General features: G+C 44.5%; 1 protein-coding gene across 1 annotated transcript; it reads left to right on the forward strand.

The window, feature by feature from the left end:
• Positions 1 to 4,589: 4,589 nt before the first annotated feature.
• Positions 4,590 to 8,689, forward strand: LOC311139765 (cell adhesion molecule CEACAM20-like). The gene is made up of 6 exons (XM_084174709.1): positions 4,590 to 4,835; positions 5,000 to 5,275; positions 5,735 to 5,986; positions 6,583 to 6,861; positions 7,178 to 7,435; positions 7,812 to 8,689. Exons 1-6 carry the CDS (start codon positions 4,625 to 4,627, stop codon positions 7,889 to 7,891), a joined length of 1,356 nt encoding a protein of 451 aa, XP_084030835.1. The 5' UTR covers positions 4,590 to 4,624; the 3' UTR covers positions 7,892 to 8,689.
• The last annotated feature ends 4,097 nt before the right edge of the window (positions 8,690 to 12,786 follow it).

The raw sequence follows: 12,786 nt of genomic DNA on the forward strand, positions 1-12,786 counted from the left end.
TCCGGATTCCATCCCCAATCCAATGGGCAGTCAGAGCGGGCTAATCAGGAGCTCGAGAAGGCACTGCGATGCATGACTTCACGCAACCCCCACTCCTGGTCGCAGCAATTGACATGGGTGGAGTACGCACACAATTCTCTGACCTGCTCTGCCATCGGTATGTCCCCTTTCCAATGTGTTTATGGATACCAGCCTCCTCTATTTGCCAGCCAGGAGGAGGAGGTTACTTGCCCATCTGCACTTGCTTTTGCCCGTCGATGTCGCCGCACCTGGTCACAAGCCCGAGCCACACTCCTCAGGTCCGTTGCCAGCTACACTACCGGGGCCAACCGTCGGAGAATTCCTGCTCCCACCTACCATGTTGGTCAAAGGGTGTGGTTGTCATCGAAGAACCTGCCACTCAGGGTGGAGTCGCAGAAGCTGGCACCTCGGTTCATTGGCCCATTCCCTATCATAAGAGTGATTAGCCCAACTGCTGTCCGGCTCCAACTGCCTAATTCCCTGAGGGTGCACCCCACTTTCCATGTGTCTAAGATTAAGCCCATCCATGAGAGTCCGCTGGTCCCTGCTGCGCCTGGTCCTCCTCCTCCACGGCTCGTCGATGGTGGTCTGGTTTACACCGTCCGCCGCCTGCTTCGGTCCAGACGGAGGGGTAGGGGTCTCCAGTACCTCATTGACTGGGAGGGCTATGGACCTGAGGAAAGGACCTGGGTGCCAGCTAGTCGGATTGTGGATAGGACTCTCATCACCGCTTTCCACCAACGGCATCCTGATCAACCTGCAATCCGTAGGGGCCGCCCCAGAGGGGTCCCTAACCGTCCGGCCCGCTCGGCTTCCTGTCCTGTGCCTGATCCTGTCTCGGGACCTGTCCCATCTCCCGACCACGGCCCTCCGGCTTCCTCCGAGGATGAGGACGTTCACTCGGACCGTTCGGAGGAGTTCTAGCCCTCCTCCGGCTCCCCTCCTCCCGCCCGGCGTGGTGTTGCTCTTGGGACTTCTGGGGCCGTCCCTTGGGGGGGGGGTTCTGTCATGGGCCTCTCACTCCACCGGGTTACCACCTTAATTTTCTTCCACTCTGCTCACCACTCTCTCTACTCAGCCTAACTAGCTCCACCTGTCCCTGCTCTGCTCTGCTCTAATTACTCTGCCAGCTGCGCTGCATTACCCACTACCTCTCCCAGTATTTAAGGCCCTGTCTTTCAGCTCTCCGGTGTCAGATCGTCTGCAAAGCTCACACCCGGAACCTGTTTGCTCGCGCTTCTGGCTCACCCTGGTTTTGTGACCCCGGACCTGCCTGTTTTTTGGATACTCTTCTGCCTCAGGAGATCCAGACCTGCTTCTGCCATTACGACTCCTGACTACTCTTCAATCCCGGTAACTCTGACCAGCCTTCTGCCTTGCTACTACGTATTTTGGATTTCCCTTGAACTGTACTGCTGCCTGGTTTCATTCCGCCCTGTTGTGTCTGTGTCTCCCCCCCCCCAGGACTTCTGGACCACCCACCACCGGCTTCATAGGACGCATCGCTGCCACTGGGGGGGGCACAGACCCAGCGCATTGGACGGGATCCCTGTTACCCCTGGAGCCTTCATTCACTCCCTACTTCCCTTTTCCCTTAAGTTTAATAAACTTTCTGGTGTGACGCAATTGTGGTCCTCTGGTCGTCTGTCTGAATCGTGACAGATAAAGATCGTGGGTGAGGCAACATTCATTGTTACGAAATGTCATATAGTTGGTAGTGAATATTTGATTATTGATGGTTATGAATACAATGTTATATAATTAGGCAATAAGGCCCGAGGAGGTGTGGTATATGTCCAATATAACACGGCTAAGGGCTGTTCTTATGCACGACGCAACGCGGAGTGCCTGGACACAGCCCTTAGCAGTGGTATATTGGCCGTATACCACAAACCCCCGAGGTGCCTTATTGCTATTATAAACTGTTTACCAAAGTTATTAGAGTAGTAAAAAGCTATGTTTTGTCATACACGTGGTATACCACGGCTTTCAGCAAATTCAGGGCTCAAACCACCCAGTTTACAATGGTCTTTTCACCAACGATCGAGTGAAGTACAACACGACAAATGACTCATCCTCTTCTTTTACTCTAGAGCCGATATCAGCAGTTGCGTTGAACAGTGATGGGAAGCCACCGATACTGGGTCAGTCGCTCACTCTGTGGTGTGAGGTGACTGGACCTGTAGACTACATTCACTGGCTGATGAACAGCCAGCTCATCTCCCTAAACAACAGAACATTCTTCTCTACGGACAACAAGACAATGGTTATCAACCCAATCCAGTTTTCTGACAGTGGAGAATATCTCTGTGAGGCCTTTAATGCTGCCAGCAACCTGACCAGCATGACATACAAGCTTGTGGTGAACTGTGAGTATTACAAGAGCTAGTAATCTTTGTCTGATAAAACCAATTCAGTGGCCTTGTAGTTAGAGTGTCTGCCCTGAGATTAGAAGGTTGGGAGTTTGATCCCTGGACGAGACATACCAACGACTGTAAGAATGGGATCCAATGTGTCTTTGCTTGGCGCTCAGCATTAAGGAGATAGATTGGCGGTAAGGGCCTGTGATAGACTAGCGTCCTGTCCAGGGGATGTACTTATACATCAAGCTGCAACACGCTACAGAAACAGGAGATAGGCTCCTGCTCCTATAAGGGGTATCGACCAGAGGCTAATTACTTACAAATCTTTGTCAAATTAGTCAAACCATAAGAAAAACCATACTGTTAACTGTTTAACAGTTGGACCAGAGAGACCTGCTGTAACTAGTCCGGATATCGCGATGACAGGACACATCGTGACCTTCAACTGCTCGGCCTCCTCTCAGCCTCCCAGCCAGTTCAGCTGGTTCTTCAATGGCTCCCAGGTGGCAACTGGCTCAGTGTATAAGACTGGCCCACTGACCTTAGCCAGTCATGGGGAGTACACCTGTGTGGCCTTCAACAACGTCACTGGCAGAAACAGCACTGTCTCCAAGAGGCTCACCGTCATTGGTAAGACAGAAGATACATCTAAACTGTTTAACTTGTACATGGCCAATCAACATACAGTGATTGTAGTCAATATTCTTGTGATACTCTGACGTTTTCTTCACAGAACCAGTCACAATGGCCATGGTGAAAGCCATGGGATCTCAGCCAATACTGAACCAGACATTCTCTCTGACCTGTGAGACCGCTGGAACCATTTACTCCATTCACTGGATGAGGAACGGCTGGCCTCTGTATGCTGACAACAGAACAGACTTCTCTATGAACAACAATACACTGACATTCAACTATGTCCAGCGTTCTGACAATGGAGACTATAAGTGTTCTGCCTCCAACCCTCTCAGCAACATGACCAGCCCAAGCTACAGACTGATCGTCAACTGTGAGTAGTTATTATGTCCCAAAACCAAACTTGAGATCTGCCAATTTAATTCTAATTTTGACCTATAATGAGGGCAAGATGGAATTTATAGTAATGGAATTGGGGTAGGTTTTGATGCCACTTCTAGCACCAATATAATGAAGCCAAGGGGATGGCTGGGTATTGCTGGGGTCAAACTAAGGCAAGCACACTAATGGCAGTTCCAATAGCTAATCTCATTCAATATCTTCATCATCTTGTGTTTCCCAGATGGTCCAGAGAGACCTGTTATCATCAGTCCAGATATAGCGATGACAGGACACAGCGTGACCTTCAACTGCTCGGCCTCCTCTCAGCCTCCCAGCCAGTTCAGCTGGTTCTTCAATGGCTCCCAGGTGGCAACCGGCTCAGTGTATAAGACTGGCTCACTGACCTTAGCCAGTCATGGGAAGTATAACTGTGTGGCCTTCAACAATGTCACTGGCAGAAATAGCACTGTCTCCAAGATGCTCACTGTTGTTGGTGAGTCAGCAACTGCTACTTAAAATCAAGGAACTAAAACATGCTTTAGTTTGTTTGTGTTCAGTTGGTTTTAGACACAGCCTAAGCGCTGTTGAACCTACAGTATAATTAGTTGGAAGTTGAGATATAAAGTGCTGAAAAACAATTTGACCTACTTTCCACAGCACCTGTGACCATGACCATGGTGAAAGTCATTGGAGCCCAGCCAATACTGAATGAGACATTCTCTCTGACCTGTGAGACCGCTGGAACCATTTACTCCATTCACTGGATGAGGAACGGCTGGCCTCTGTATGCTGACAACAGAACAGACTTCTCTATGAACAACAATACACTGACATTCAACTATGTCCAGCGTTCTGACAATGGAGACTATAAGTGTTCTGCCTCCAACCCTCTCAGCAACATGACCAGCCCAAGCTACAGACTGATCGTCAACTGTGAGTAGTTATTATGTCCCAAAACCAAACTTGAGATCTGCCAATTTAATTCTAATTTTGACCTATAATGAGGGCAAGATGGAATTTATAGTAATGGAATTGGGGTAGGTTTTGATGCCACTTCTAGCACCAATATAATGAAGCCAAGGGGATGGCTGGGTATTGCTGGGGTCAAACTAAGGCAAGCGCACTAATGGCAGTTCCAATAGCTAATCTCATTCAATATCTTCATCATCTTGTGTTTCCCAGATGGTCCAGAGAGACCTGTTATCATCAGTCTGGATATAGCGATGACAGGAAACAGCGTCACTTTCAACTGCTCGGCCTCCTCTCAGCCTCCCAGCCAGTTCAGCTGGTTCTTCAATGGCTCCCAGGTGGCAACTGGCTCAGTGTATAAGACTGGCCCACTGACCTTAGCCAGTCATGGGAAGTACACCTGTGTGGCCTTCAACAATGTCACTGGCAGAAATAGCACTGTCTCCAAGATGCTCACTGTTGTTGGTGAGTCAGCAACTGCTACTTAAAATCAAGGAACTAAAACATGCTTTAGTTTGTTTGTGTTCAGTTGGTTTTAGACACAGCCTAAGCGCTGTTGAACCTACAGTATAATTAGATGGAAGTTGAGATAAAAAGTGCTGAAAAACTATTTGACCTACTTTCCACAGCACCTGTGACCATGACCATGGTGAAAGTCATTGGAGCCCAGCCAATACTGAATGAGACATTCTCTCTGACCTGTGACACCGCTGGAACCATTAACTCCATTCAATGGATGAGGAACGGCTGGCCTCTGTATGCTGACAACAGAACAGACTTCTCTATGAACAACAATACACTGACATTCAACTCTGTCCAGTATTCTGACAACGGAGACTATAAGTGTTCTGCCTCCAACCCTCTCAGCAACATGACCAGCCCAAACTACAGACTGATCGTCAACTGTGAGTACACTCTTAGAAAAAAAGGTTCCAAATGGGTTCTGTGGCTGTCCCCGTAGGAGAACCCTTTTTGGTTCCAGGTAGAACTCTTTTGGGTTCTATGTATAACCCTCTGTGGAAAGGGTTCTACATGGAACCCGAAACACTTCTACCTGGAACTAAAAGGGGTTCTTCAAAGGATTCTCCTATGGGGACAGCCAAATAACCCTTTTTTGGTTCTAGGTAGCACCTTTCTTTCTAAGAGTGTAGCTAACAAGTGCTATAAAGTTCAAACTTTAACCCATGGCTTAAGGTGGAATCTTTGAAAACTTCCATTATAAATATTGTAGTAGTCAATGTAAAGGTTTCGATCCCACCTCTAACACTATTAACATATTTTGATGACCTTTGACCTTCTGGCCAATGACCCGTATTGAGTAACAGTCAGATGTTGGGTCTAACTGATTGTCTTTTGTATTATAGATGGACCAGAGATGCCTGTTATAACAGGACCAGCATTAGGAGAAACAGGACACAGCGTGACCTTCAACTGTTCGGCCTCCTCTCACCCTCTCAGCCAGTTCAGCTGGTTCTTCAATGGTTCCCAGGTGGCAACTGGCTCAGTGTATAAGACTGGCCCACTGACCTTAGCCAGTCATGGGAAGTACACCTGTGTGGCCTTCAACAACATCACTGGCAAAAACAGCACTGTCTCCAAGATGCTCACTGTTGTTGGTAAATCAGACTGTAGATTATTTGCTTTGTTGTGTTCATTTACAATCTGATAAGAATAACAATAACATACTTAGCATACAAAAGAGCCCAAACATTTCACATTTTTACTCAGTGAAGATGTACAGCTGAATATATCCATTCAATACAGTGCAGTGTCCACTTATACCCTTAGCTCTTACCCCCTCCTTCCACAAATATGTACTTTTCCATCACCCAGGATTTATCTGTGCTCCTCCATGCCTATCACAGACTTCTCATCAGTCAGGAGAGGCCTTGGGAGTATACATTCCTGCAGTCCACTGCATTCCACTAAATAATTACACTTCTCATACACAGAGTTTGAACCTAACACTACTTTCAATCTATAAACACATAAAAACAATATATTCATACTAAGGGGATAGAATGATATAAAACAGGACATATATAAAACAGTAATATAAACAGTAATTTACAATCTATCAGATCGTACAACCATTTGTTTTATATGTACATGTTTTATATATCCAACTATTGCATCACTGGAACTAAACATTTTATCAAATGACAAATCTTGATACTGTACATAAAGCAATACACATCCTCTCTCCTCACAGAGGCTATAAAGTCAGTGATGGTGAAACAAAGCAAAATACCGATAGCATCTGACAACCTAACCCTGACCTGTGATGTCACCGGGCGCTATGACACAATCTACTGGATGAAGGACAACCTGCCTCTGGTCCTGAACAACACCTTGAACTCTGACATCACCATCTCCAACAACTCTCTGCACTTCAGTCCAGTCAAGGTGTCTAACGATGGAAACTATCAGTGCGTCGCCACCAACCTCCTTCGTCCACACACCAGCCCTAAATACCAGCTATTAGTGAACTGTAAGTACTGCCGTTTTAATCTGTTGGTAAAATATTTTAAAAGATAAAAAATGGTACGTTATATAATGTAGAAACAGTCAGAAACCCACCACTGTTATGATGGTTAGTGCTATCCGGGATACTTGGGATGTCCCTAGCCTAAACCCTAACCTTAACCCCTACCCTTACCTTAACCCTTACCTAGCCCTAACCTTAACCCTTACCTTAACTGTTTTAAATTTCAACTTCAATGGGGTGACGTAAGAGTTGAATGTCCCAAGTACCCCGTTTAGACATTTTTCCCTGTTAATCCCCCCCCCTAAACCTCTTTCTGTAGATGGCCCTCTGAGTGTGAACATCTCTGGCCCAGTGTCAGTGGTGATTGGCTCAGTAATCACAGCCACGCTGAAGTGCTCTGCCGACTCCCAGCCAACCAGTGAATACGGGTGGAAATTCAACAACCAATCAGTGCTGGGGACTGGTCCTTTGATAGCTGTTGTCGCCTCCTTGGAGAATGCAGGGAACTACACTTGTGTGGCCAAGAACCCTGTGACCAACATCTCAATGTCCAAGACCATCACTCTGGATGTCACTGGTAAGTGGGTCGGCTGTTGTAGTAAGACCTAGGTGGGATGTAATGAGTAATCAAATGTCACAAAGTTGTTTTTATTATGTTGAAACTTGGTATTTAATATTGGCATACTTGTTTGTGCAAGGATCATTTTCATGCATCAGGGAAAATGCAAGAAAGACATATGCTGAACTGGGGGGTACAGACAGGAATCAAGAATATTACAATTTAAAGAAAGTTCCTCACACATTCTATTTGCCCCCCTCCTCTCCCATTCTCTTTGTACCCCTCCTCTCCCATTCTCTTTGTACCCCTCCTCTCCCATTCTATTTGTACTCCTCCTCTCCCATTCTCTTTGCCCCCCTCCTCTCCCATTCTCTTTGTCTCCTTTCTCTCCCAGGCCACTCTCCTGCCCCTCCATTCCAGTCCAGAGTTGGTCTGATGCTGATGGCCCTGCTAGCTCTCTCTCTCTGCTTCTGATCAACCACTGAGACCACCACAGTATGCACACTGCATGTCTGTCTGCTGGCTGGGAGCCAATCACTCCCTTCCCTCTACCCTCACTGACCTGAGAAAGGACTGGATAGGAATAAGTGGTATTGTCGATATTATGATTGCCCCATCTTGCCACCATAGGGCTGGGTTTAGTATGCTCAGCTCCTTTCCAATGTTTTTAGGTTGTGAGGAGAGAGTCAACAAGAGGTCAGAAGGGAGGGGTCTATCCCCTTAGAATAGAACCCACCTCCACAATGTGTTTTTATGTCAATCATCTCTATAAACTGATTTTCCTTTTAAAAACAACAATCTTGAAAACTGGTCTTCAATATGGTAATTTAAAAAAATAAGTCATTTAGCAGACGCTCTTATCCAGAGCGACTTACAGGAGCAATTAGGGTTAAGTGCCTTATAATTGAAGGGGCAAACATCCACTGCTCAGCTGCACTGCCTATTTCTGTTTCTAATTCAATGTTCTTAGATATTCCCTACCCTTGTGACTGTGACTGTTGCCCTGGAGTCCATTCACTGAGTCCCTTTCTGTGTTGTTCTGTGTTTGATCATGTATGTAAGTACAAATTCAGGTATTTAGCTTATAAATACCTTAGAGGTAAAACGTTTCAAACGATAATACATTTAACTGGTCTTTATGTAAAACATGGCTTGTTTTTGCACATATTCAATGTATAAGCTTGTAAATCCTCGGAGGAGATGCAGGCTTGTACTGTTGTCTTATGTTTATATTTCCTCTTCATTAATGATTGTCTTAAATAAAGTGTTGTCTTTTCACACCTGTCCTACTGAATGGTGCAATCTTGGGTGATTTCTTTATCGGCAAAATCGCTGTGAAGAAATGTGGATTTAATGAAGTAGCAACAGAAGGATTTAGAGTGGCACAATACGGGAAGGAAGTATGGAATCTAATGATAAAATGCTAAAATAATACCTTGGAAATCACTCCACACACATAGTGAAACTTGTTATAAAAACATGTATTACAAAGGAGTATAATTATATAATAAATGTTTATTAAAAAAGGAGTCATGGTTCTTGAGAGAGCAATATGAGATTACAAAACATGGTTTCAAGGTTTATAAAGTAATTAAAGATCAACTCTTTAAATTGGAATACTCATGAAGTTTTTGCCTTGGTCACCCTTTGACCTCTCTACCCTTTCCATGATCTTCTGGCATTTCCAATGATTCTTGAATCCTTTCCTTAAGCACATTGCCACAACTGGATTGTGCATAGGTTGGAGAGGATGGGAGAGAGATACACAGATTAGTGACTTTGGAAGAGTCCACTGTAACAAGTATTTTAGTAACTCTTCAATGTACTGCTGTTTCACTGTAACAAGTATTTTAGTAACTCTTCAATGTACTGCTGTTAGTGTTACAGAAACACAGGGCTACTCACAGGCCTTCCTGGGCTTGCGGTAGGATTTGGCAGAGTCCTGGCAGAGGCAGCTTCCACTCAAACCCTCTCTCGTCCTCCCTGAGTGACACAAAACAAACTGCTGGAGTGCCATTCAGTTTCTGCCAACTATTTGCCATCCAAAAACATTACTATCATTGCCTGTCAGAAACAGACTGACAAGCAGTCTAGGATTGTATCCACTTACAAAAATCACAAATTACTGTATATCCTTAAAATATACATACTGGACAAATAGCAATTACTTCCTAATTGTCACGACCTCGCCCGAGGCTGCCTCCCCTCCTTGTTCGGGCAGACTTCGGCGTTTGTCGTCACCAGAGTACTAACCACACCTGCCCCAATCATCATCACAATTGTCTTGTCTTGTTATCACACACACCTGGTTCTAATCCCCTAATTAGTCAGTGTATAAGTGTTCCATCTGCCTCCTTGTCCTTGTGGGTGATTGTTTATTGTGGTGGTTAGTGAAGCTCGGTGGAGCTCGTGTATTTTGTATCGACGGGAGTATTTCCCGTGTGCCTTGTATTTTCCAGTGCACCTGTTTTGTGCCTTGGAGTGTGTTTGACGCATTTCTGCATAACCCTGTATTTTTGTGGATTAAAGCCTGTTATTCCGTGATTTACCCTCCTGCGCCTCATCACACCTAATCACACTAATCACTCACCCTTACAGTCACACAGTCTGTCATGGTGTCTGGGGGGGTTGATCTGGTCTCCAACTCTCCCTAGGTCCTCCACTGTAGCTGCACTGACACCTGAACGTTGTACATCCGTTTCAGGAATCCCTTGGTAGAGAGGATAATCAGAATGGATATGTATGTATGATGGATATTTCTGCATGATGGATATGTCTGTATGACGGATATTTCTGCATGATGGATATGTCTGTATGATAAATATGTCTGTATGACATATATTTCTGTATGATGGATATGCACAGTGCATTCGGAAAGTATTCTGACCCCTTGATTTTTCCACATTGTGTTACGTTAAAGCCTTATTCTAAAATTGATGAAATATTTTTTTCCCCCTCATCAATCTAGACACTATACCCCAAAATGACAAAGCAAAAACTGCTTTTTATAATTTTTTGCAAATGTATAAATAAAATAAAACTGAAATATGAAATGTACATAAGTATTCAGACCCTTTATTCATTACTTTGTTGAAACACCTTTGGCAGCGATTACAGCATCGAGTCTTCTTGGGTATGACGCTACAAGCTTGGCACACCTGGATTTGGGGAGTTTCTCCCATTCTTCTCTGCAGATCCTCTCAAGCTCTGTCAGGTTGGATGGGGAGCGTCGCTGCACAGCTATTTTTAGGTCTCCCCAGAGATGTTAGATCGGGTTCAAGTCCGGGCTCTGGCTGGGCTACTCAAGGACATTCAGAGACTTGTCCGAAGCCACTCCTGCCTTGTCTTGGCATTCAGGCCAAAGAGTTCAATCCTGTATTCATCAGACCAGAGAATCTTGTATCTCATGGTATGAGAGTCCTTTATGTGCCTTTTGGCAAACTCCAAGCGTGCTGTCATGTGCCTTATACTGAGGAGTGGCTTCCGTCTGGCCGCTATACCATAAAGGCCTGATTGGTGGTGCTGCAGAGATGGTTGTCCTTCTGGAAGGTTCTCCCATCTCCACAGAGGAACTCTGGAGCTCTGTCAGAGTGACCATCAGGTTCTTGGTCACCTCCCTGACCAAGGCCCTTCTCCCCCGATTGCTCAGTTTGGCCGGGCAGCCAGCTCTAGGAAGAGTCTTGGTGGTTCCAAACTTCTTCCATTTAAGAATGATGGAGGCCACTGTTTTCTTGGGGACCTTCAATGCTGCAGCAGACATTTGCTGGTACCCTTCCCCAAATATGTGCCTCGACACAATCCTGTCTTGGAGCTCTACGGACAATTCTTTCGACCTCATGGCTTGTTTTTTGTTCTGACATTCACTGTCAACTGTGGGACCTTGTATAGACAGGTGTGTGCCTTTCTAAACCATGTCCAATCAATTGAAATTACCACAGGTGGACTCCAATCAAGTTGTAGAAACATCTCAAGGATGATCAATGGAAACAAGATGCACCTGAGCTCAATTTCGAGTCTCATAGCAAAGGGTCTGAATACTTATGTAAATAAGGTATCTGTTTTATAATTTATAATACATTTGCAGACATTTCTAAAAACCTGTTTTTGTTTTGTCATTATGGGGTATTGTGTGTAGATTGATGATCATTTTTATTTATTTAATCAATTTTAGAATAAGGCTGTAATGTAACAAAATGTGGAAAAGTCAAGGGGTCTGAATACTTTCCGAATGCACTGTATGTACGATGGATATTTCTGTATGATGGATGTGTCTGGATGATGGACATTTCTGTATGATGGATATATCTGTATGACGGATATTTCTGTATGATGGATATGTCTGTATGATAGACATTTATGTATGACGGATATGTCTGTCTGTATGATGGATGTCTGTATGCAACTGCTATGAGATGGCTATGTCTGTCTGCAATGCTTCATGAAACGCTCAAAACATCAGAAAGAAACAATCAAATTCACATGTCAATTTGTCTACAAGTCTCCCTATGAGTTAAGAGCTAAATGTAGTGCTTTCACAGACACCTCAAATCATGCACACCAGTAGCAGCTTTATTAAGTGTAACCTGCTTTAACTCACTGTACATGATAAAGCCAAATACATTCAACAGTAAATCAAACAGAATGTTCAATACTTTACCTTGACCGGTGAATGCCAATACACAGAACAGCAAAAGCATCATAAATCCCATTCCTATGTCCACACTATCCTTGTGAATGTGCAATATAACCTCTGCAGCTACTACTGAATGAACAACTAAACACTGCAGTAACTTCAGCCCTTTATATAGACATGTGTCTCAGTCTGAGATGAAATGGGCCATGTTGTATGAAGCGTGTCCCCCTACCAACACTCACACCTGCCTTGTGGCTTGTTGTGTTATATATGCCAAGCGTTTTGGAAAGAGTGGACGTTGGCCAAAACAACACCTCATAGTGTTAAAGATGAGTGATGTCAGCCTGACAGGTGGATGAGGGCCCTTCATGACACTGTCATGTGATAGTGTCTATGACAAAACACTCTTCTGCCTTCATAGCTTATGTTCAATAAATATACTTTATTTCAGAGCAAACTAACAAATAACGTTCTTTAAATAGAATGTTCAGCTGAAGACTTGAAGGCTGCTTGAAACTGTCAGCCAGACACTGTGATTGTGTTTCCTTGGCAAACATTAAGACAATGATAAAATATTCCTCTAGCAAAACATTGAGGAAATAAAAACGTCATTGATCTGATAGCTCAGTATGCTGCCCAGATCATCATTCAAGCGATTAGAGCAAACTAAATGCCATTTTATTTGTGTAAAAGGGTTAGAAATTATATTTGAACCGAGTCAAATCTTACATTGATT

The sequence above is a fragment of the Coregonus lavaretus genome (assembly GCF_964263955.1).
Source record: "Coregonus lavaretus genome assembly, chromosome: 13".
NCBI lineage: Eukaryota > Metazoa > Chordata > Actinopteri > Salmoniformes > Salmonidae > Coregonus > Coregonus lavaretus.

Bases quoted from the DNA above. Each gene is read 5' to 3' on its own strand.
- LOC311139765 (XM_084174709.1), top strand. From the start codon at position 4,625: ATGACAGGAAACAGCGTCACTTTCAACTGCTCGGCCTCCTCTCAGCCT. The intron at 6,862-7,177 runs GTAAGTACTGCC...CTCTTTCTGTAG, and splicing joins ATACCAGCTATTAGTGAACT to ATGGCCCTCTGAGTGTGAAC. The intron at 7,436-7,811 runs GTAAGTGGGTCG...TTTCTCTCCCAG, and splicing joins CATCACTCTGGATGTCACTG to GCCACTCTCCTGCCCCTCCA.